Here is a 17,966-nt window from a genome sequence, read left to right as displayed (position 1 = left end):
AATACTTTAAACTGTTTTAGAACTTCAGTTACAGGTGATCATTTACTATGCACTGTTTTACTGTCTGGGTATTTTTGCTTAGCGTAATTTTTTGAGTCTTATTCATGTTGTTACATGCTACTTTTTTTTATTTTTTATTGCTGAGTAGTATCCCATTGTATAAATGAAGTAATTTGTCATTTTCTGTGGGTGAATACTTGGTGTGTTTACAACTTTGAGTTAGTATTATGAATATTCCCATCCCAGTCTTTGTTCATTTTGGGGGGTAAATATCATATCTAGGAGTAGAATTATGGATAATTGAATCTTTAATGTTTTAAGAAACTGCCAAACAGTTCTTCTAAGTAGTTGTACCACATTTCACTCTAACAGTGGTGAGTGATCTCTTTGCTTCGTACCCTAACATTTGATGTTGTCAGTCTTTTTTATTTCAGCCCTCAGTAGTCATTAGTGTAAAACCCACATGTGTTCTTGAGGCTATTTCTTTCCTGCCCCCCCCCCCCATCCATTATCATGGGTTCTCTCTTAGGTCTTCAGATTCTTCCCATTCCACGGACTTCCGGCCCACAGGGACTCTTTTTCAGTTAAACTATTTCCTCAAGTTGTTTTCTTAACTCCTTCCTTCCTCCGATCAAAGTGACGAGAGGAATGATTAACACATGGTGCTTCTGCTTCCTCTCACCTGTTCATCCAGCATTCCAGGGGAGCCGCTGTCCTGAGCATCGTGAACATCGGCTCTGCAGTCCGAAGGTCCTCTCAGCTCTCAGCCCCTTGATTTCTCTGAAGAATATGACACTGTGGACTGCCTTCCACAGCGTTTGAAGCTCTTTATTTTATTGCTATCTTACAACACATTATTTTTCTCTTCTGTTGCCAACATCTACTCCTCTTCCACTGAGGAGCCACTGCGCCACTTCACCCGCAGGTGTTGTAAAGTACCAAAAACTACAGAATTAATATTAATATTTTAAGAGGCTTGAAGAACATTTTATTAATTTGGGTTAAGGTGTGCAGAGAAATTATGAGAATAGTCTCTGTACTGTGTGATTGGCATAACCAGGATGGCCCTTCGCATTGTATTGTAAATGCAAAGGGAAGGAAAACATGGATTCCCAGACATTCCACCACACCTGTGGGGAAAAGGGGGTGAATGGCTAGCCAGGTGCAGGAAGAGAAAAGCCAAAATAAACCTTTTCTTATAGCAATGAGCCATTTGCGGGCATTTGTCCCCACGGAAACTACCTCTCCTATGTAAATGCGTGTGGTTAACACGTGTGACTCTGGACAGAGAGATGGCAGATAAACACTAGAAAATATAGGAATGCCTTTTAATATGTAAAGAGACATCTTTCTATCATTGTGTTGACTTGTAAATTTTGTTTTCTCCAAAACTGGAAAGCCACATGCAAAAGAATGAAACTCGACTACAGCCTGTCCCCGTGTACTAAAATTAATTCAAAATGGATCAAAGACCTAAATATAAGACCTGAAACAATAAAGTACATAGAAGAAGACATAGGTACTAAAATCATGGACCTGGGTTTTAAAGAACATTTTATGAACTTGACTCCAATGGCAAGAGAAGTGAAGGCAAAAAGATAAATGAATGGGACTACATCAGAATAAAAAGGTTTTGCTCAGCAAGAGAAACTGATATCAAAATAAACAGACAGCCAACTAAATGGGAAATGATATTTTCAAACAACAGCTCAGATAAGGGCCTAATATCCAAAATTTACAAAGAACTCATAAAACTCAACAACAAACAAACAATCCAATAAAAAAATGGGAAGAGGACATGAACAGACACTTCTCCCAGGAAGAGATACAAATGGCCAACAGATATATGAAAAGATGCTCAGCTTCATTAGTTATTAGAGAAATGCAAATCAAAACTACAATGAGATACCACCTCACCCCTGTTAGATTAGCTATTATTAACAAGACGGGTAATAGCAAATGTTGGAGAGGCTGTGGAGAAAAAGGAACCCTCATTCACTGTTGGTGGGACTGTAAAGTACAACCATTATGGAGGAAAGTATGGTGGTTCCTCAAAAAGCTGCAAATAGAACTACCTTATGACCCAGCAATCCCTCTACTGGGTATATACCCCAAAACCTCAGAAACATTGATACGTAAAGACACATGTAGCCCCATGTTCATTGCAGCACTGTTCACAGTGGCCAAGACATGGAAACAACCAAAAAGCCCTTCAATAGAAGACTGGATAAAGAAGATGTGGCACATATACACTATGGAATACTACTCAGCCATAAGAAATGATGACATCAGATCATTTACAGCAAAATGGTGGGATCTTGATAACATTATACGGAGTGAAATAAGTAAATCAGAAAAAAACAAGAACTACATGATTCCATACATTGGTGGAACATAAAATGAGACTAAGAGACATGGACAAGAGTGTGGTGGTTACCAGGGGTGGGGGGAGGGAGGACATGGGAGGGAGGGAGGGAGAGAGTTAGGGGGAGGGGGAGGGGCACAGAGAACTAGATAGAGGGTGGCGGAGGACAATCTGACTTTGGGCAAGGGGTATGCAACATGATTTAATGACAAAATAACCTAGACATGTTTTCTTTGAATATATGTACCCTGATTTATTAATGTCATCCCATTACCATTAATAAAAATTTATTAAAAAAAAATTTTGTTTTCTCCAAAATGATGTATGGCTTGCAAATTGAACATGGTCCTATCATGTTAAAGGACATATGACTATAACCAATAGTGGTAAAGGGCTCCTAATTACAATTTTTGCTTCTGTACTTCCCACTTGCAAAACTATAAAAACTAGGTAGAACAAAGGACCAGCGCACTCTCCCTCAGATTTTTGTCAGAGTTGCTGCCGCTTGGCCAAGCTAGACAATAAAGCTCTGGTGTGGAATAGACGGATTTTGTTCGTGTCTTCAATGTTTCAAGTCCCTCCGGATTAGGCTTAACATCCACTGTCCCTTTTCATGTAGGAGTGCCTGAGAAATTCATAGATTATCCATTACAGACACACATACAGCCCGAGTGCCATAGCTCTCAGGACTTTCCACAATCCTGCCACTTTCCTCCTTCTTGTCCACTGCTCGCCCACAGTGTGTGGACCCAGATGCTGAGCCAGACTGAGCCCCTGTCAGAGTATGAGAAATACACACTTGCCAACGACATTTGAGAAAAATGTCACAAAGGTATTGAAGTGACAACTCTTCTAGTTCATCTGATAGATGTATTATTTGCATTTTTATAATCTTATATTGAGTGTCTTACAAACCTGAAGTATCTGGGAAACGATGAGAATGTTTACCTACTTCCTCGAGATTTGGGAGTTATTTGTATATAAACAGATTGCTAGTTGTGGAAATATTTCTGTAAGTATCTCTCCCCCACCAAAACCCAACTCATTCATGCTCTGATTACTAATGAGCTGGGCATGAGCGGCTGTTTTCAATCGTAGTGTGTCTGCAGGGAGCGCTACCTTCCCGCACCCCTCTCTTTTGCCCTGATGATGGCAGTAAACACTGTGGGGCCGGGAGACAGCTCCGCCTGGGATGTGCTGTGGGCCAGAGCCAGCTTTTAGAAACCCCTGGTTTTGTTTACATTCTCATGAAGAAATTGGAATGTCACCATTTTCTTTTCTTGCATAAATATTTCTGACAGGATGTAATTGAACAGCCGGACTGCTTTGTGTAGTACAAGAGTTTTCAGTGGTCTCCCCTGTCCTGAAAAGCTCTTTTCCACCACCCCCAACCCTCACAACCTTTCCTGGCTTCGTTTGCGGCCCTGTCCCCTTAAACCTCCATGCTGGGGAATGACTTAGAACAAGCTCTTGACTGGAGACTTCGCTTAAACAAGGTGCAATTCGGTTAAAAGAGAGATGAGGGTAATCACTGGAAATTTTTTTCTATATTATCTTACTTTTGGGTGCCAAACAACTCAACTTTTTATTTTAAATCATACAGGCGATCAGCTTTGCCCTGACACAGAGGCCAAATTTGGAATATATGTTGTTAGAGCTCATTAAAAGGCTTTCGACAAAATATACAAAGAACTCATAAAACTCAACAACAAACAAACAAACAATCCAATAAAAAAATGGGAAGAGGATATGAATAGACTTCTCCCAGGAAGAAATACAAATGGCCAACAGATATATGAAAAGATGCTCATCTTCTTTAGCTATTAGAGAAATGCAAATCAAAACGGCAATGAGATACCACCTCACACCTGTTCGATTAGCTGTTATTAGCAAGTCAGGTAATAGCAAATGTTGGAGAGGCTGTGGAGAAAAAGGAACCCTCATACACTGTTGGTGGGAATGTAAAGTAGTACAACCATTATGGAAGAAAGTATGGTGGTTCCTCAAAAAACTGAAAATAGAACTACCTTATGACCCAGCAATCCCTCTACTGGGTATATATCCCAAAAACTCAGAAACATTGATACGTAAAGACACATGCAGCCCCATGTTTATTGCAGCATTGTTCACAGTGGCCAGGACATGGAAACAACCAAAAAGCCCATCAATAGATGACTGGATAAAGAAGATGTGGCACATATACACTATGGAATACTACTCAGCCATAAGAAATGATGACATCGGAACATTTACAGCAAAATGGTGGGTTCTTGATAACATGATACGAAGCGAAATAAGTAAATCAGAAAAAAACAGGAACTGTATTATTCCATACGTAGGTGGGACATAATAGTGAAACTAAGAGACATTGATAAGAGTGTGGTGGTTACGGGGGGGAGGGGGGAATGGGAGAGGGATAGGGGGTGGGGAGGGGCACAAAGAAAACAAGATAGAAGGTGACAGAGGACAATCTGACTTTGGGTGGTGGGTATGCAACATAATTGAACGACAAGATAACCTGGACTTGTTATCTTTGAATATATGTATCCTGATTTATTGATGTCACCCCATTAAAAAAATAAAATTATTAAAAAAAAAAAAAAAAAAAAAAAAAGACTTTCGAATCTGAAAGTGTTCTAGGAGTCCGGGAAGGAAAATTCGAGGGCCAGAAGGAGCAAGTGCACATTCCCGGGGTTTTCTCCAGCCCACGCTTGCCTGTGGTCCGCAGGGTCTGTCCAGGAAGCACTGTGGGGAGGTGAGCTTGCCTTCAGGCTCCCGCCCGCCCGTCTTCGTGACTCCTCACAGATTCTGCGAACCTCCCCCAGCCTCCCTCCCCCCACCAGCTGCCCTCCCTCTAGTAGGCTCCGTGTGGGGCCACCTGTTTGCTGGGCAGCCTTGCAGGGCTTCCTGCCTTCAGCCTTTCTGCTGCCTCTCCATCTGTCTCCAAGGGAAGGAGCAATAGTGGCTGATAACGTGAATGACCCATTACAGCAGGGGTCCCCAAACTTTTTACACAGGGGGCCAGTTCACTGTCCCTCAGATCATTGGAGGGCCAGACTATAAAAAAAACTATGAACAAATCCCTATGCACACTGCACATATCTTATTTTAAACTAAAAAAAAAAAAACGGGAACAAATACAATATTTAAAATAAAGAACAAGTAAATTTAAATCAACAAACTGACCAGTATTTCAATGGGAACTATGCTCTTCTCACTGACCACCAATGAAAGAAGTGCCCCTTCCAGAAGTGCGGCAGGGGCCGGATAAATGGCCTCAGGGTGCCGCATGTGGCCTGCGGGCCATAGTTTGGGGACCCCTGCATTACAGAGTGCCTCTTCACGTCTCAAGAACCACTCGGGTTTGTGGAGGTTGGCACCATCGCCCCCTATTACAGGTAGGCAGACGGGAGGGAGGCACCGCAGGGAGCTGTGAAAGGGGCCGTCTAGAGCCCGCGCTTTCCCTTCTGTCTGGCCCCCGCACCAGCCTCCCATCTGGGAGCTGTAGCGTTCAGTGAGTTTGGACCTCAGCTCCGCTGTGCAGTCATCTGCAACCTTAGGAAAACAATTTTATTTTGCAATGCCTCCAATTACTCATTTATAAACTGGAAATAATATTGGTAACTACATCCTTCATGACTACTAAACACAAGAATGCATGTAAGTACTTAACATAGGACCCAGCCCCCAGTGAAGATGAAATAAGTTTTAGCGACTATTATTACTAGCCCAAGGACATACTTTCTCACTTCTAATTTAAGCTCAACTTCTTATGATAAACTTAATGATGAATCAGAAGTGGGTAATACATTTTCTACCCCTGATGCTGAGTAGCTCTTCAGGCAATATTCAAAGTCCTTGAGACTGTTTGCTTCTTTTCAAAAGAAGAGATGGGACCAGGTGATCCTGTAACGCACCTGAGCTGCAAGAACCTGTGGTTTTCATTGTGCCTCCAAGTTTTTCATCCCTTAACTGAAGTGTAAGTAGAAGACAAGAAAGGACCTTGAAAGTTCCATTTCTCTTCAGAGGCAATACTTGCATTTAAATGGCATCCTGCCTTCGCTGAGAATCAGTGAATGAGGCTTCTGACATCAACTTCAGGGGGAAATCGGGCTGCAGAGTGGGGCAGGAGCCTGAGGACTAACATTTACAGCATTGTCCCACGTACGGGACACTTTGCTGAGCGAACTGCCCCAGTGCGTTTATTTCACCCTCACGGGAACCTGGAGAGGTAGAGACTAATGTGCACATGGCACAGATTCGGCCACCGGGGCTCATGGAGATGGGGCATCTAACCCAAGTCATACAATTGGTGAGGGCAGCGTCAGGACTCAGACAGCAATCAGCCTGGGCCTAAAGCCAGGGACGTGCATTCAGCTGTATCCTCAGAGCGGCCCTTTTCTATGGGGTAAATCCTGGCTAAATCAGGCTGTTCTCAGCTGCCTTGTCCTCCAGATCCCGCCCTGGGAGCACTGTGTCTGTGCTTTCCTTCAGTCACAGAGGGGCTCAGCTGACATATTTGCCTGCACCTTGAAGTGATTCTGGCATGGGACCATCCCCCCTCCCAGCCACCTCTGTGCACTTGTGGCCCAGAGCTGGTTCCATACAAGCCCACCATGCGACAAGGGTCCTGCAGCTGGGGTTCCGGGCAGTGACCTCTCTGAGCTGATGATAACGACATCAAAAGCCATTCAAAGGCGTGTAGGAGGAGGGGACTCAGAAGGAACACGTTCTCAGGATCGACTCTGTGCCGGGTCTTCCTGTGAGCGGTGTCTCCATCTCTGCTGCTCTGTGACCCCCTGACCGCTCTGTCACCCCATTTCCTCAGTTTTCAGCTGGGAAGACAGATGTTCAAGACAACCAAAGCTTGACCACTCACACCACACAGGGCGGGCACTTCAACTGCCTCCCGTGTTGCTACTGTGACCTGAATCTGCTATTGCAAACCCACTCTGGGGGGAGGGCAGGTGGTCTGCTTAATACCAACTGTAGAGAGTGTGGGTTTGGCATTCAAGAAAAAATTCATTTTTTACCATCATGTAATATGAATCAGTTGTCCTGACAGTTCTGTGTGGCTGTCTGTAAAAAGTAAAGCAGAAAAACGAGGTGAATGCCGGTAAACTAGATGCTGTATGTCCATCTCATCACCCCGAGATGAGCTCAGTAAATGTGATTATATAAGGGGCTATGCAGAGGATGATCCAATTTTTAAAAAATATACTGTGTAGGACAGATAGAGCCACAGAAAAATATGTGCTCTGAAAAGATCATCTCAGTCAGGTGTTTGCATTTTGACTTTCATGATTCAGTTTTTCAGAAGAGCTGGTCAAATCTATCAACCAACCCCTCCCACTCCCCCCCCCCCCCACCACCACCACCACATAAAATCCATGCTCTCTGTCCTTTGTGAAAGACACCATTTTTTGGATCCAAAAACAACAAACACCCTGACAAAGAAACAGAAATTAAAAGAGCTGCCCAGCACTCTAAGTTCACACTGTGGTTAATGGGAACTTCTACTGCTGCCAAGTGGATTGCCAAATCCGTTTATTTCTGTTACTGGCATTTCCTAAATTCTCCCAAAATGTCAATACTTTTTCAAAGCAAGCATCTGTTTTTGGTTTAAATGAACGTGTCATGAAATTTTAGACAGGAGTCCAAAAAGTTTTCTAAATTGACACTTAACAGGTCTTTAATTACTAAAAGAAAATGTGGTGAAGTTTTATTTGCTTTTGCTAAATATCTGTCATTGAGATCGTGCCAGGAAAGTGAGATGATGCAAATGTTTTTACTTAACACACAAGAAAAACTGTCTCCCTGCTGTATAACCTAAAAAGAAATTCCCTGTGAAACTACAAATGTTTAATGGCAAGATTTGCACATTATGAACAAGATCTAATTTCTGCTTGATGTTTCTCTTCTGAAATCAATGAGGAAGATGTTAGTGGTTCCAGGAACCCCTTCTCAGCAATTCTAGCCTTTTGGAAGTTCCTGAGGGAAACTTAGGAGAGTGGAATTTGCTTACAGTACACTAGGAGCCGTTTATTTATATATGATGACTATATGGAGAACATAGGCCCTAAGACTTGGAGGCCACATAGGGGACATTCACACCAGAGCTGCTTTTATAAAAGGGGTTCTGCCTCTTCCAATCACAGAATTCCCCAGGGCAAGCCTCCACCCTCCAGCCTCCCCACGTCACCAGGCATCCAGAAGTATTGATCATCTGGGAAAGTCAGCTGGCCACCTTGACCTTTCTATTTGGTTCAAATTGTCCCAGGAGGTCTTCTTTCTCCTTTTTTTTTTTTTTTAAGTTGTCTTAATCCTGTAACATGTAGCTTTACATTAAGGATCTATTAATCAGGCAAAGCCTACCTAGTAATCATGAAGTTTCTTAAGGCATAGGCTAAAGACCACTCTTGACAGAATTGGCTGAGAGGCTTATTAAGGATACTGATTCCTGGGCCCAACCCCAGACCTCCTGAATCTTATGAGGCCTAGGATCCTGCATTTTACCAAACACTTAATGATTTTTAAATTTTTTTCCCATTGATTTAAGAGGGGTTTGGAAGAGAGGAAATTGTGTGTGTGTGTGTGTGTGTGTGTGTGCGCGCGCGCACGCACGCGTGCGCGTGTGTGTCTGTGTGTGTGAAAGAGAGAGAGAGAGAGAGAGAGAAGCATCAACTCATTGTTCCACTCAGTTGTTCCATTTAGTTGTGCACTTTTTGATTGCTTCTCATACGTGCCCTGATTGAAGATGGAACTCATGACCTCGGTGCACTAAGACAATACTTTATTCACTGAGCCACCTGACCAAGGAAAACACTCAGTGATTTTTAAGCTCTAAAATTGGAGAACTACTAGCGTGCGGAGGACCCAGGTTCGATTCCCGGCCAGGGCACACAGGAGAAGCGCCCATTTGCTTCTGCACCCCTCCGCCATGCTTTCCTCTCTGTCTCTCTCTTCCCCTCCCACAGCCAAGGCTCCATTGGAGCAAAGATGGCCCGGGCGCTGGGGATGGCTCTGTGGCCTCTGCCTCAGGCGCTAGAGTGGCTCTGGTTGCAACATGGCGACGCCAGGATGGGCAGAGCATCACCCCCTGGTGGGCAGAGCGTCGCCCCATGGTGGGCGTGCCGGGTGGATCCCGGTCGGGCGCATGCGGGAGTCTGTCTGACTGTCTCTCCCTGTTTCCAGCTTCAGAAAAATGAAAAAAAAAAAAAAAATTGGAGAACTACTGACCTAAGGGAAAAGTGAAGATAGAATATTTTAGGTCATGGAGGATTATCAGTCATCAACTTGTTACTGGTTTGGCAGATAAGAAAATTCAGGGCCCCCTGGCCAGTTGGCTCAGTGGTAGAGCATGGGCCCAGTGTATTGGTGTCCCAGGTTTGATTCCCAGTCAGGAAACACAGGAGAAGTGACCATCTACTTCTCCACCCCTCCCCTCCCCATTCTTTTTATCTCTATCTCTCACTTCTCCTCTCACAGCCATGGCTCGGTTGGAGCAAGTTGGCCCCAAGAGCTGAGGATGGCTCCATGGCCTCACCTCAGGTGCTAAAATAGCTCAGTTGCCAACCAATGGAGTAATGGCTCCAGATGGTCAGAGCATCACCTGGTAGGGGGCTTGCTGGGTGGATCCTGCTCAAGGCACATGCAGGAATCTGTAACTCTGCCTACCTGCTTCTAAGTTAAGGGGGAAAAAAAGGAGATTTAGGATGCTTAGAGGCAAAAAAATACTACTCAACCCTGGAGCAATTTTATTCTCACCTAGTTTTCTCACCTATCCAGGTGTCCCTAATAGTCCCATCTGTGCCAGCTAAACCCCCTAACAGAAGCTCTGACAGTCCTCAGTATCCTTAGTGTGACATGGGTTTCCACAGGGATTCCATGTTCCTTTCTGTAATTCCAAACTGAAAGCCTTTCCATGACTAGCTGAAGGGGGTATGTACTGAGATTGACTTTATCAGTTTGTTCACCAGTTATGAGTTACTTAATTCAAGCTTTTTCTTTTTAATTTGGAGAAACAACCTGTAGACTTGGTTACCTAAATCACAGGCTTGGTCAATTCAGAGGCAAATACCATGTTCATATTTCCCCCTTTCGAATGGACCTGTCGATTCAGTGTGAATGGATAACAGAGTAGCTCTACATAGAGGGAGTTTATATTGATAATGGGCTTATGATTTCCTTGAACAGCTAATTATAGAGCCAAAATGACTGCATTAGGAAGTTTTAATACTGCCTAATGCTGACCCAAGGGTGCTCTGTACTGTCAGAATACATGGGTAATTCCCATTATTAAGGAATTTCATGGTATCAATTTGAAATTTTCTGCCTCTCTTGTTATACCTTTTTACTTGGCAATGACTACTTTAAAGCCACCTATTCTAAGAAGCTTTCCTGGCTTGGCTGAAAAAGAGGCTCAGCACTGCTCCCGATTCTTTCATGCCTAAATGTTCACCTTTAGCAAACACCCCTCCTTACAAATGAAGACCCACACCCCTGGTGGCTCTGCCGTTTGGGCCTCCTCAGCTCGGTGTGCGCCTTCGAATGAGGCTGCCAGGGCAATGCCTCTGCTTGTGACTGGCCTTATTTTACATTTACTGCAATGCTCTTTATTTGTATATTTAATGATAGTAATTATATTAAAAATTTACTGTTATATCAGACTAATGCCTACCCTAAAGGGTTTTTTTTTTGTGAATAGTTTAAAATGGTGAAGTATATTACTTTTGAGGGAATTTCCAATTACTACATTCTTCTTTGTTTTCAAAACTAATTTAAAAGAGAGATAGAGTTCAATGGGTGATTTTTTTTTAAAGAAACATTAAATGTGCTAATAAAAGCCAAATCATACATGGTCCCTACTGTGAAGCTGGGGCTCAGGGAGGTCTGATAAATTGCCTAAGGAAACACCGCTAGTGAGCGTAGGCAGAAGGAGAGTCCACCCCGTCCTGGCTTTTGCGTCTGTGCTTTTAACTGCTATGCAGACATAAGGTGGAGAAGCCGCTTCGCAGGGCCTGGTCAGTAAGATGTGCTTAAAAAATGGAACTAAACTTGTAGTTATTTTGTGATTTCCAGCCGTGGGTGCTCCCGCCTTTCTCAGGATCACTGCTATAATATTGAAAGCGGTATAGCACCAGAGATGTGGAATGGGTTATATTATCCTCCTCTGTCAAGTTTTATTAGAATATTAGAAAACTTGTTTGGGGAGATCTACAAAGATCCAGGAATAAAGAAAGTAATAAAATCATGTGGTTTTTTTAAAATTAGCGATTATTGAATTTCTATTATGTGCAGATCCCTGTGCTATACTTACCGAATATCTACTATGTACAGATCACTCGGATAACAGGAGTAGGAAAGATGAATAACACGTGAGTCCTGACTATGAAGGAGCTTAAAACCAGTACTGGTCACAACAGAAGGCATACCATTTAAATGTGGAGGGTGGCCTGTCAGTGGACCTGGCTACATCTGAAATTCTAATAATTATAGAATCCTGGTGACAAAGTAGCTGTGTGCTGTGGGCACATCACTTAATCTCCCTAAATCACAGTTTTTTTATTCTATTGTTGCTGGGGCCGGGGTTGCTAGCATTTAAAAGGAAGGTAATTATGCTTAATTCATATTACTTCATGAGTGTTAAAATAAATAATGCAAAGGACTCACTCTGTCCTTAGCAGAGAGTAAATGTTCAGCAAGCAACTGTCAAGAAACATGAGCTTAAAAACTAGCCTGCTTGGCCTGTTCACTGATAGATGCTGTCTGGCGGGGGGGGGGGGGGGGGCAGTGTTGTGAGCCCTTGATGTGCTGGGCTGGGCTGCAGAGAAGAGCAGTCCAGGGCCCAGTTACTCTTTAGAAAGCTCAGCTGAGGAACAGAGAGCAGCTGCCCCGTCGGAGGCCAGAACAGGACTGCTAATGGCGATTGCCCTGCCACCCTTTTTCTTATGGAGACACACACACACACACACACACACACACACACACACACGCACACGCACACACACACGAAAGGTAGCATGTAGATGGTTTCTGATTTTGTTACAGATCTATGAGCTCTGCTGCAGCTCTCGTGCTGTGAGCGGGTTAGGTCAGGGAAGGCTTCCCTGGGGCGCAGAGGTTGAGTGGGGAGGAGGACAAGGCCCTGAGGAGCAGCAGGCCAGAGCGCCAGGCCAACAGGCACAGACCTGGGGGAGGCTTTCCTGTTTGCTTGGGACCAGGGCACATCACTGAGGCCCCCTGAGTCTCAGTATCCACTGCCATAAACCAAGGTGATTAGCTTATACCCATAATTCACAAATCTGGGCAGCTGTGCTATTCCTGTGGAGAGAGACCTATTAAGAAGCCCAACCTCAGAACATTAAGGTCTTTTGAAAAGCACCCCGAGTGGTTTTAAGGGACAGTGAGGGTTGAGATGGAGTGGGTGATCTTTTCGGTTCTGTAGAATGGATGCCAAAGGCCACGCAGTCTATTGGACTAGTGGCTATCTGAGGATGTTTAAACAATGGTTAGAACTGTATTATAGAGGATTTTAAACTAAGAGTCTGTCTGTAGGCAGTAGGGCATTGATGAAGATCTCTATATGAAAAAATGTGTTGAAAGTAATGCTCTAGGGAAAAAAATGTGTCATTCAGTTGTCTGTATGTGTGAAGGGAGAAGAAAGAGAGAACTGGAAGCAGGTTGCGAACCAAGGGTGTGAACTCAGGTGTTAGCAAGTGAAACCGAGTGAGGCGCACTGCAGACTGCAGTAATCTAGGAGGATGGTAGGAATATTGCCCCTGTTTTAAATACGGGATAATGAGCAGAGAAACACGGGCTGTTATGTAGATATGGAAGGGGCACTCTTCAGAAACAGATCGAAATGAAGTTCAGTTTTCACATGGCAGTCACGAGACTGTGTGACCAAGGAGGGTTCCACTTAGATGAATTACCTGCTATAAGTTACTGTGTCAAAGCCACACCTATTTTGTAAATTCCCACCAAACGATGAGCAAAAGAGAAACTATAGAAGAAACACATCTTCTATTTCTCTCTATATTTGTATGCCTGCTGTTCCTCTCCCTTTCAGAAACGAAAACAAAATTACTACATATCAATTTACCGGGTTTTCGTAAAAAGCATTTTGAAGTATCAGCGAAGGTGGCATGTGTCTAACCCTGTGGGTGTCTAATGACTGGCTCTCCAAGGTTCCCACGGGAAAGCAGAGTCATCCAGAGTGCAGACCGAGGGGCAATGGCCCGTCTGCCCCCGTATTTTCAGCTTGCAACACTCACATACTAAGCAAAATCATGAAATACGGTGGTTTTCTGAAAGTGTCAGTCCCTCAGGGATTCATAGAAATACAGTTTTTCATAAAGAATCCAAGTTCCCTATAAATAACTTGGATGCTAGCTATTCCATTGTGTCACGTGAATGTTAATGGACGACCTCAAGTATTTCGAGTCATGGACTACTTACTGTATTAAGTGGTAATTAATCTCACTGAGTTCATATATATAAAAGGTTTAAATTGCCATTCTAATTGGTGTGAGTCATGACAAATAAAAAATTATTAAATTTTACTATCAAATTGTTATGAGTTTATTTTCCCCCTGCTGATTTTGAAGTGTATCCAAGCTAAATTATGTTGAGAGGGACTTAATTTTCAGCCTGAATTTCCTAAGTCTGTATCTTCCTTTGCATTTGGAGAGGGTTTCCAAATTACTGTTAAAAAAGATTTACAAAATCTTTGGAGAGCGGGAGATCTGCTAACCATGAAATCAGTAGTAAAACTACCAGAATTAAAATATAAAGTTTTTATTTAAAATAAATGTGCCCATGGAAGAAATCCTTGAAGAAATATTTTTAAATAGAAACCCAAGAGTATGTAAACATACTGGACTTGCATCAACTCTTAGGCATCCTTTAAATCATTTTTTTTTTTCATTTTTCTGAAGCTGGAAACAGGGAGAGACAGTCAGACAGACTCCCGCATGCACCCGACCAGGATCCACCCGGCACGCCCACCATGGGGCGACGCTCTGCCCACCAGGGGGCGATGCTCTGCCCATCCTGGGCGTCGCCATGTTGCAACCAGAGGCCACAGAGCCATCCCCAGCGCCCGGGCCATCTTTGCTCCAATGGAGCCTTGGCTGCGAGAAGGGAAGAGAGAGACAGAGAGGAAAGCGCGGCGGAGGGGTGGAGAAGCAAATGGGCGCTTCTCCTGTGTGCCCTGGCTGGGAATCGAACCCGGGTCCTCCGCACGCTAGGCCGACGCTTTACCGCTGAGCCAACCGGCCAGGGCTTTAAATCATTTTTTAACTAACCAAGTGAATCAACTAGAAAGCAGCATCAAGAGAGCTATAATGAAAAAAATTTTATAGCCACGTGCAACTTGAAAGCCACGTCCCAAAGATGAGCTGTTTAAGGACACAGATGTTACACTTTGAAATCTAGCACAGGACTGTGCGTGGAGAGGAGCCCAGGAAGAGTTAGCCAGACCCAGTAAGGAGCGGACAGCACAGACAGCCACCTGTTTCAGGAAATAGCTGACACATAATAGACAAGGATAAATGTTTCCTAAATTGAATAGTTCAACGCAAGGTCTTTGCTGGGAACATATCTTTTTTTTTCAAGGTCTGTGATAAAAATAAAAATAAAAAAAAAAAAACAAAAAAAAACTTCGGGTAAAATCACCTTGTGATATGCTGCTTCTAACACTTGGAGCTCAGATACGGGAGTCAGTGTTAGTTTTTCCTCGATAGATCTTTATCCGGCAGAGACTGAAGCCGTAGAGGTTTTGTGGTGGGAGCTACTCTCAGCTGCCTTTGATAATTCACGGAACAATTATGCTGTGTTCTCAGCGTGCGTACAGATTACCTGAGAATCTTTGTTAAATGCAAGCTCTGATTCAGTGGATCTGGCTGGGCCAGAGATGCTGCATTTTTAACAAGCTCCTAGGTGATATTGATGATACTGGTCTGTGGGTCACACTTTGGGCAGCAAAGTCATAAGAGGTGAATTTATAAGTAGTTAAAATTAATAGAACACTCACTCTTGGCTCAGAGAAGACAGATTATGTGAATATGATGAGTCACTTACTTGACTTTTCTGAACCCAAATTTTCTCAGAAAAAAAAATGAGTGTAATAAGACAAATGTACAGGCTGCATGGAATTGTCATAAGATGTAAATTAATAATGTTATGTGAATATTTACCAGGGCATATGGTCGATATTGATTGCTGATAAAATGATTGTTGATTCTATATAATAAAAACATAAGCACACAATTCAGCATTGGTAGTTTGCAAAGATGGGGGACCCTTTGGCTGAGTGCTCTAGGTTCTAGTCTTCATTCCACTTCTTTTGCCAGTTACAATATCTAGCACATAGCAAGTGATCAGTATTTGTAGAATTGTACTAGTAGCAAAGTTGGTCATTGCCAGTGTATCTTTTTCGGTATAATGATAGTGATATCAGGGTAATGACCTAGTGTTTCCCTATGGCACTGACAGGAAAGAGAACTGTCACCCAAAATAATGATGATAACTTTGAGGCCGTTGAGCTTTTTTTGAACCAGAAACATAATCACTTGGAGAAGATTGCAACAAAGAACACAGACCCAGCCTCAATTCCTCATAAAAATATGATAAAATAGCTGATTGTTTTTTGCCAGCCATTCATCATAGTATTTTCTGAGTTCATAACTTATGTGTAGAAAGTATTTCTCTTCGTTGTAAAAGCACAGGCAGTTTGGCTGGCTTGTCCCTGGTGGGTGGCTTGGCTCTCGTGAGCAGCCCAGCCCACAAGTAGCTCAATCATCTACCACTACCGAGTAACTGGCACCCGTGCCACCCAGGGAATGTCCCCAAATTGCTGCCCTCTGAGGGTCTTTCTGGCTGACAAACCTAAAAGATATTCACCCTTTGAGTAGTGAGTTTTTTGTTAATCCTTTGAGTGAGGACGTTCATGCTACTCAAAGGATTAAATAAAACTCTCAGAAAGTATACAGCAGAAAATAGAAGATTAAAACAATCAGTGAGTGACCTGTGGCATCACCCATGTCTTAGCATCTCTTTCTGCTGAGAATTCAGAGAGAGAACCTGTTAACACCTTGAGAAGTGCAGTTCAATTCATTTGCAATAAAACCCAAAGTGAATTAGTTAATCTTTGCTAAAATAAATAGATCTTAAAGTCTAATCAGAAGATTTACACAGAGTTTTATTAAAAGATGTCCCCCCCCCCTCTTGTAATCTATAGGTCCCAGGAGAAGAAAGAAGAGGCTGTCACTTTACTGAAGGACTCCATTAAATATGGTCCAGAGTTTGCAGACGCGTATTCAAGCTTAGCTTCATTACTGGCTGAGCAGGTGATTGTTTCCATTTAATTTCACATCATATATACTTTTAATTTTACTGTTGAATGAATAAATTAATGTTACCCAGAGTTTTGACCCTGATGGTTTAGTTTATAAGTGCATATTGGACAACTAATCTCTGTGTCAGTTTTCTTTTTGACAGAAGTTACAAGTGTAATGTTCTCACTCCAACATTCTCTGTGTAGTGTAGGTGGCCTTTAGACAAAACTGGGCCATTAGAGGCCTTTGAGATACACTCTAATGTTGGGACAAAAATATGGCAAGAACAATACACAGTATTTGCTGGTTTTATTACTATTTAGTTATCACATTTTCTGGGAGATTTGTTAATGGACTCAGATCTCTATACTCAGTATGGAACCAACTAGCCATCATTTTATACATCCAGTGTCTTATTACCCACTAGAAGATCATAGGGGCTTATAGGACAGGTTCCTGAGACAGTGTTTCTCTCAGCATAAAATGGAAGGTTAATTCCCCTTCTTTTCACTTGTGTCAAAATGATTTGTCACCAGTTTGCAGTGTCCTGTCCTGGATGCCTGCCCCCTGCTATGGGGAAACAAGTGTAAGTTGTCTTCTCTAAATTGATGATGCAGTTTTGTCGACCCATGTGAGTCCCCTCGATAGACAGTAGATTCTGCTATCACGAAATTTCCCAATTGTCTTTAAAATCAAGCTCAACACCTTTGAAATATGCCTTGAACCATTCAGTTGGCTTAAATGTTTTGAATGATTTGCTACTGCATGTTGGGTACATAGGGGTACACTTTGCATTTGAAAAACTTCAGATGTTTCACTGGGAAACAAAATTAGGACATTCCCTGGATATTTAAGTGTCAGAAATGATAAGGCTATTTGTCTCGCTCTTATAATCTACGTATAATATAGGTGGGCTTTATACAAAAGTCCATGTTTATAGTAGGTGATTTTAATGCTGGTGTTTGCATGATATTTAAGCTAAAATGACAATGGTTATGCTCTATGGTGTACACTGGCAGACCTCATCTGCCTTTGGCTTGTGCTGAAACAGATAAAGTAGGAATTTTCTGATGAAGTTATTGACACCTTCATGATTCCCTTTTCTTGCCTCATCCTGGGTCCTTTATTTTCATAAGAAGCCCCTCCCCCTGCTTGCGCTTGGCTGGCAGTCAGGCAGCTACTCAGACAAGACAAGCGTGCTGCTCACCCAGGGCCTTTGCACTACCTGCTCTCTTTGCAGGCAAGAGTTTTCTCTCAGGTAT

At 42.9% G+C, this 17,966-nt stretch overlaps 1 protein-coding gene across 2 annotated transcripts in view; it reads left to right on the top strand.

The window, feature by feature from the left end:
* TMTC1 (transmembrane O-mannosyltransferase targeting cadherins 1) overlaps nucleotides 1-17,966 on the top strand; it is a 297,501-nt gene that overhangs the window by 245,469 nt on the left and 34,066 nt on the right. For both annotated transcript variants that reach the window (XM_066258034.1, XM_066258033.1), the window contains one exon: nucleotides 16,608-16,716. In XM_066258034.1, the coding sequence (XP_066114131.1) occupies nucleotides 16,608-16,716 (109 nt within the window). The remainder of the gene's footprint in view (nucleotides 1-16,607; nucleotides 16,717-17,966) is intronic.

Source organism: Saccopteryx bilineata, chromosome 2 (genome assembly GCF_036850765.1).
Source record: "Saccopteryx bilineata isolate mSacBil1 chromosome 2, mSacBil1_pri_phased_curated, whole genome shotgun sequence".
Classification (NCBI taxonomy): Eukaryota; Metazoa; Chordata; class Mammalia; order Chiroptera; family Emballonuridae; genus Saccopteryx; species Saccopteryx bilineata.
Note: the sequence above shows the minus strand (reverse complement) of the source record. Positions and strands in the feature narration are given on the sequence as shown.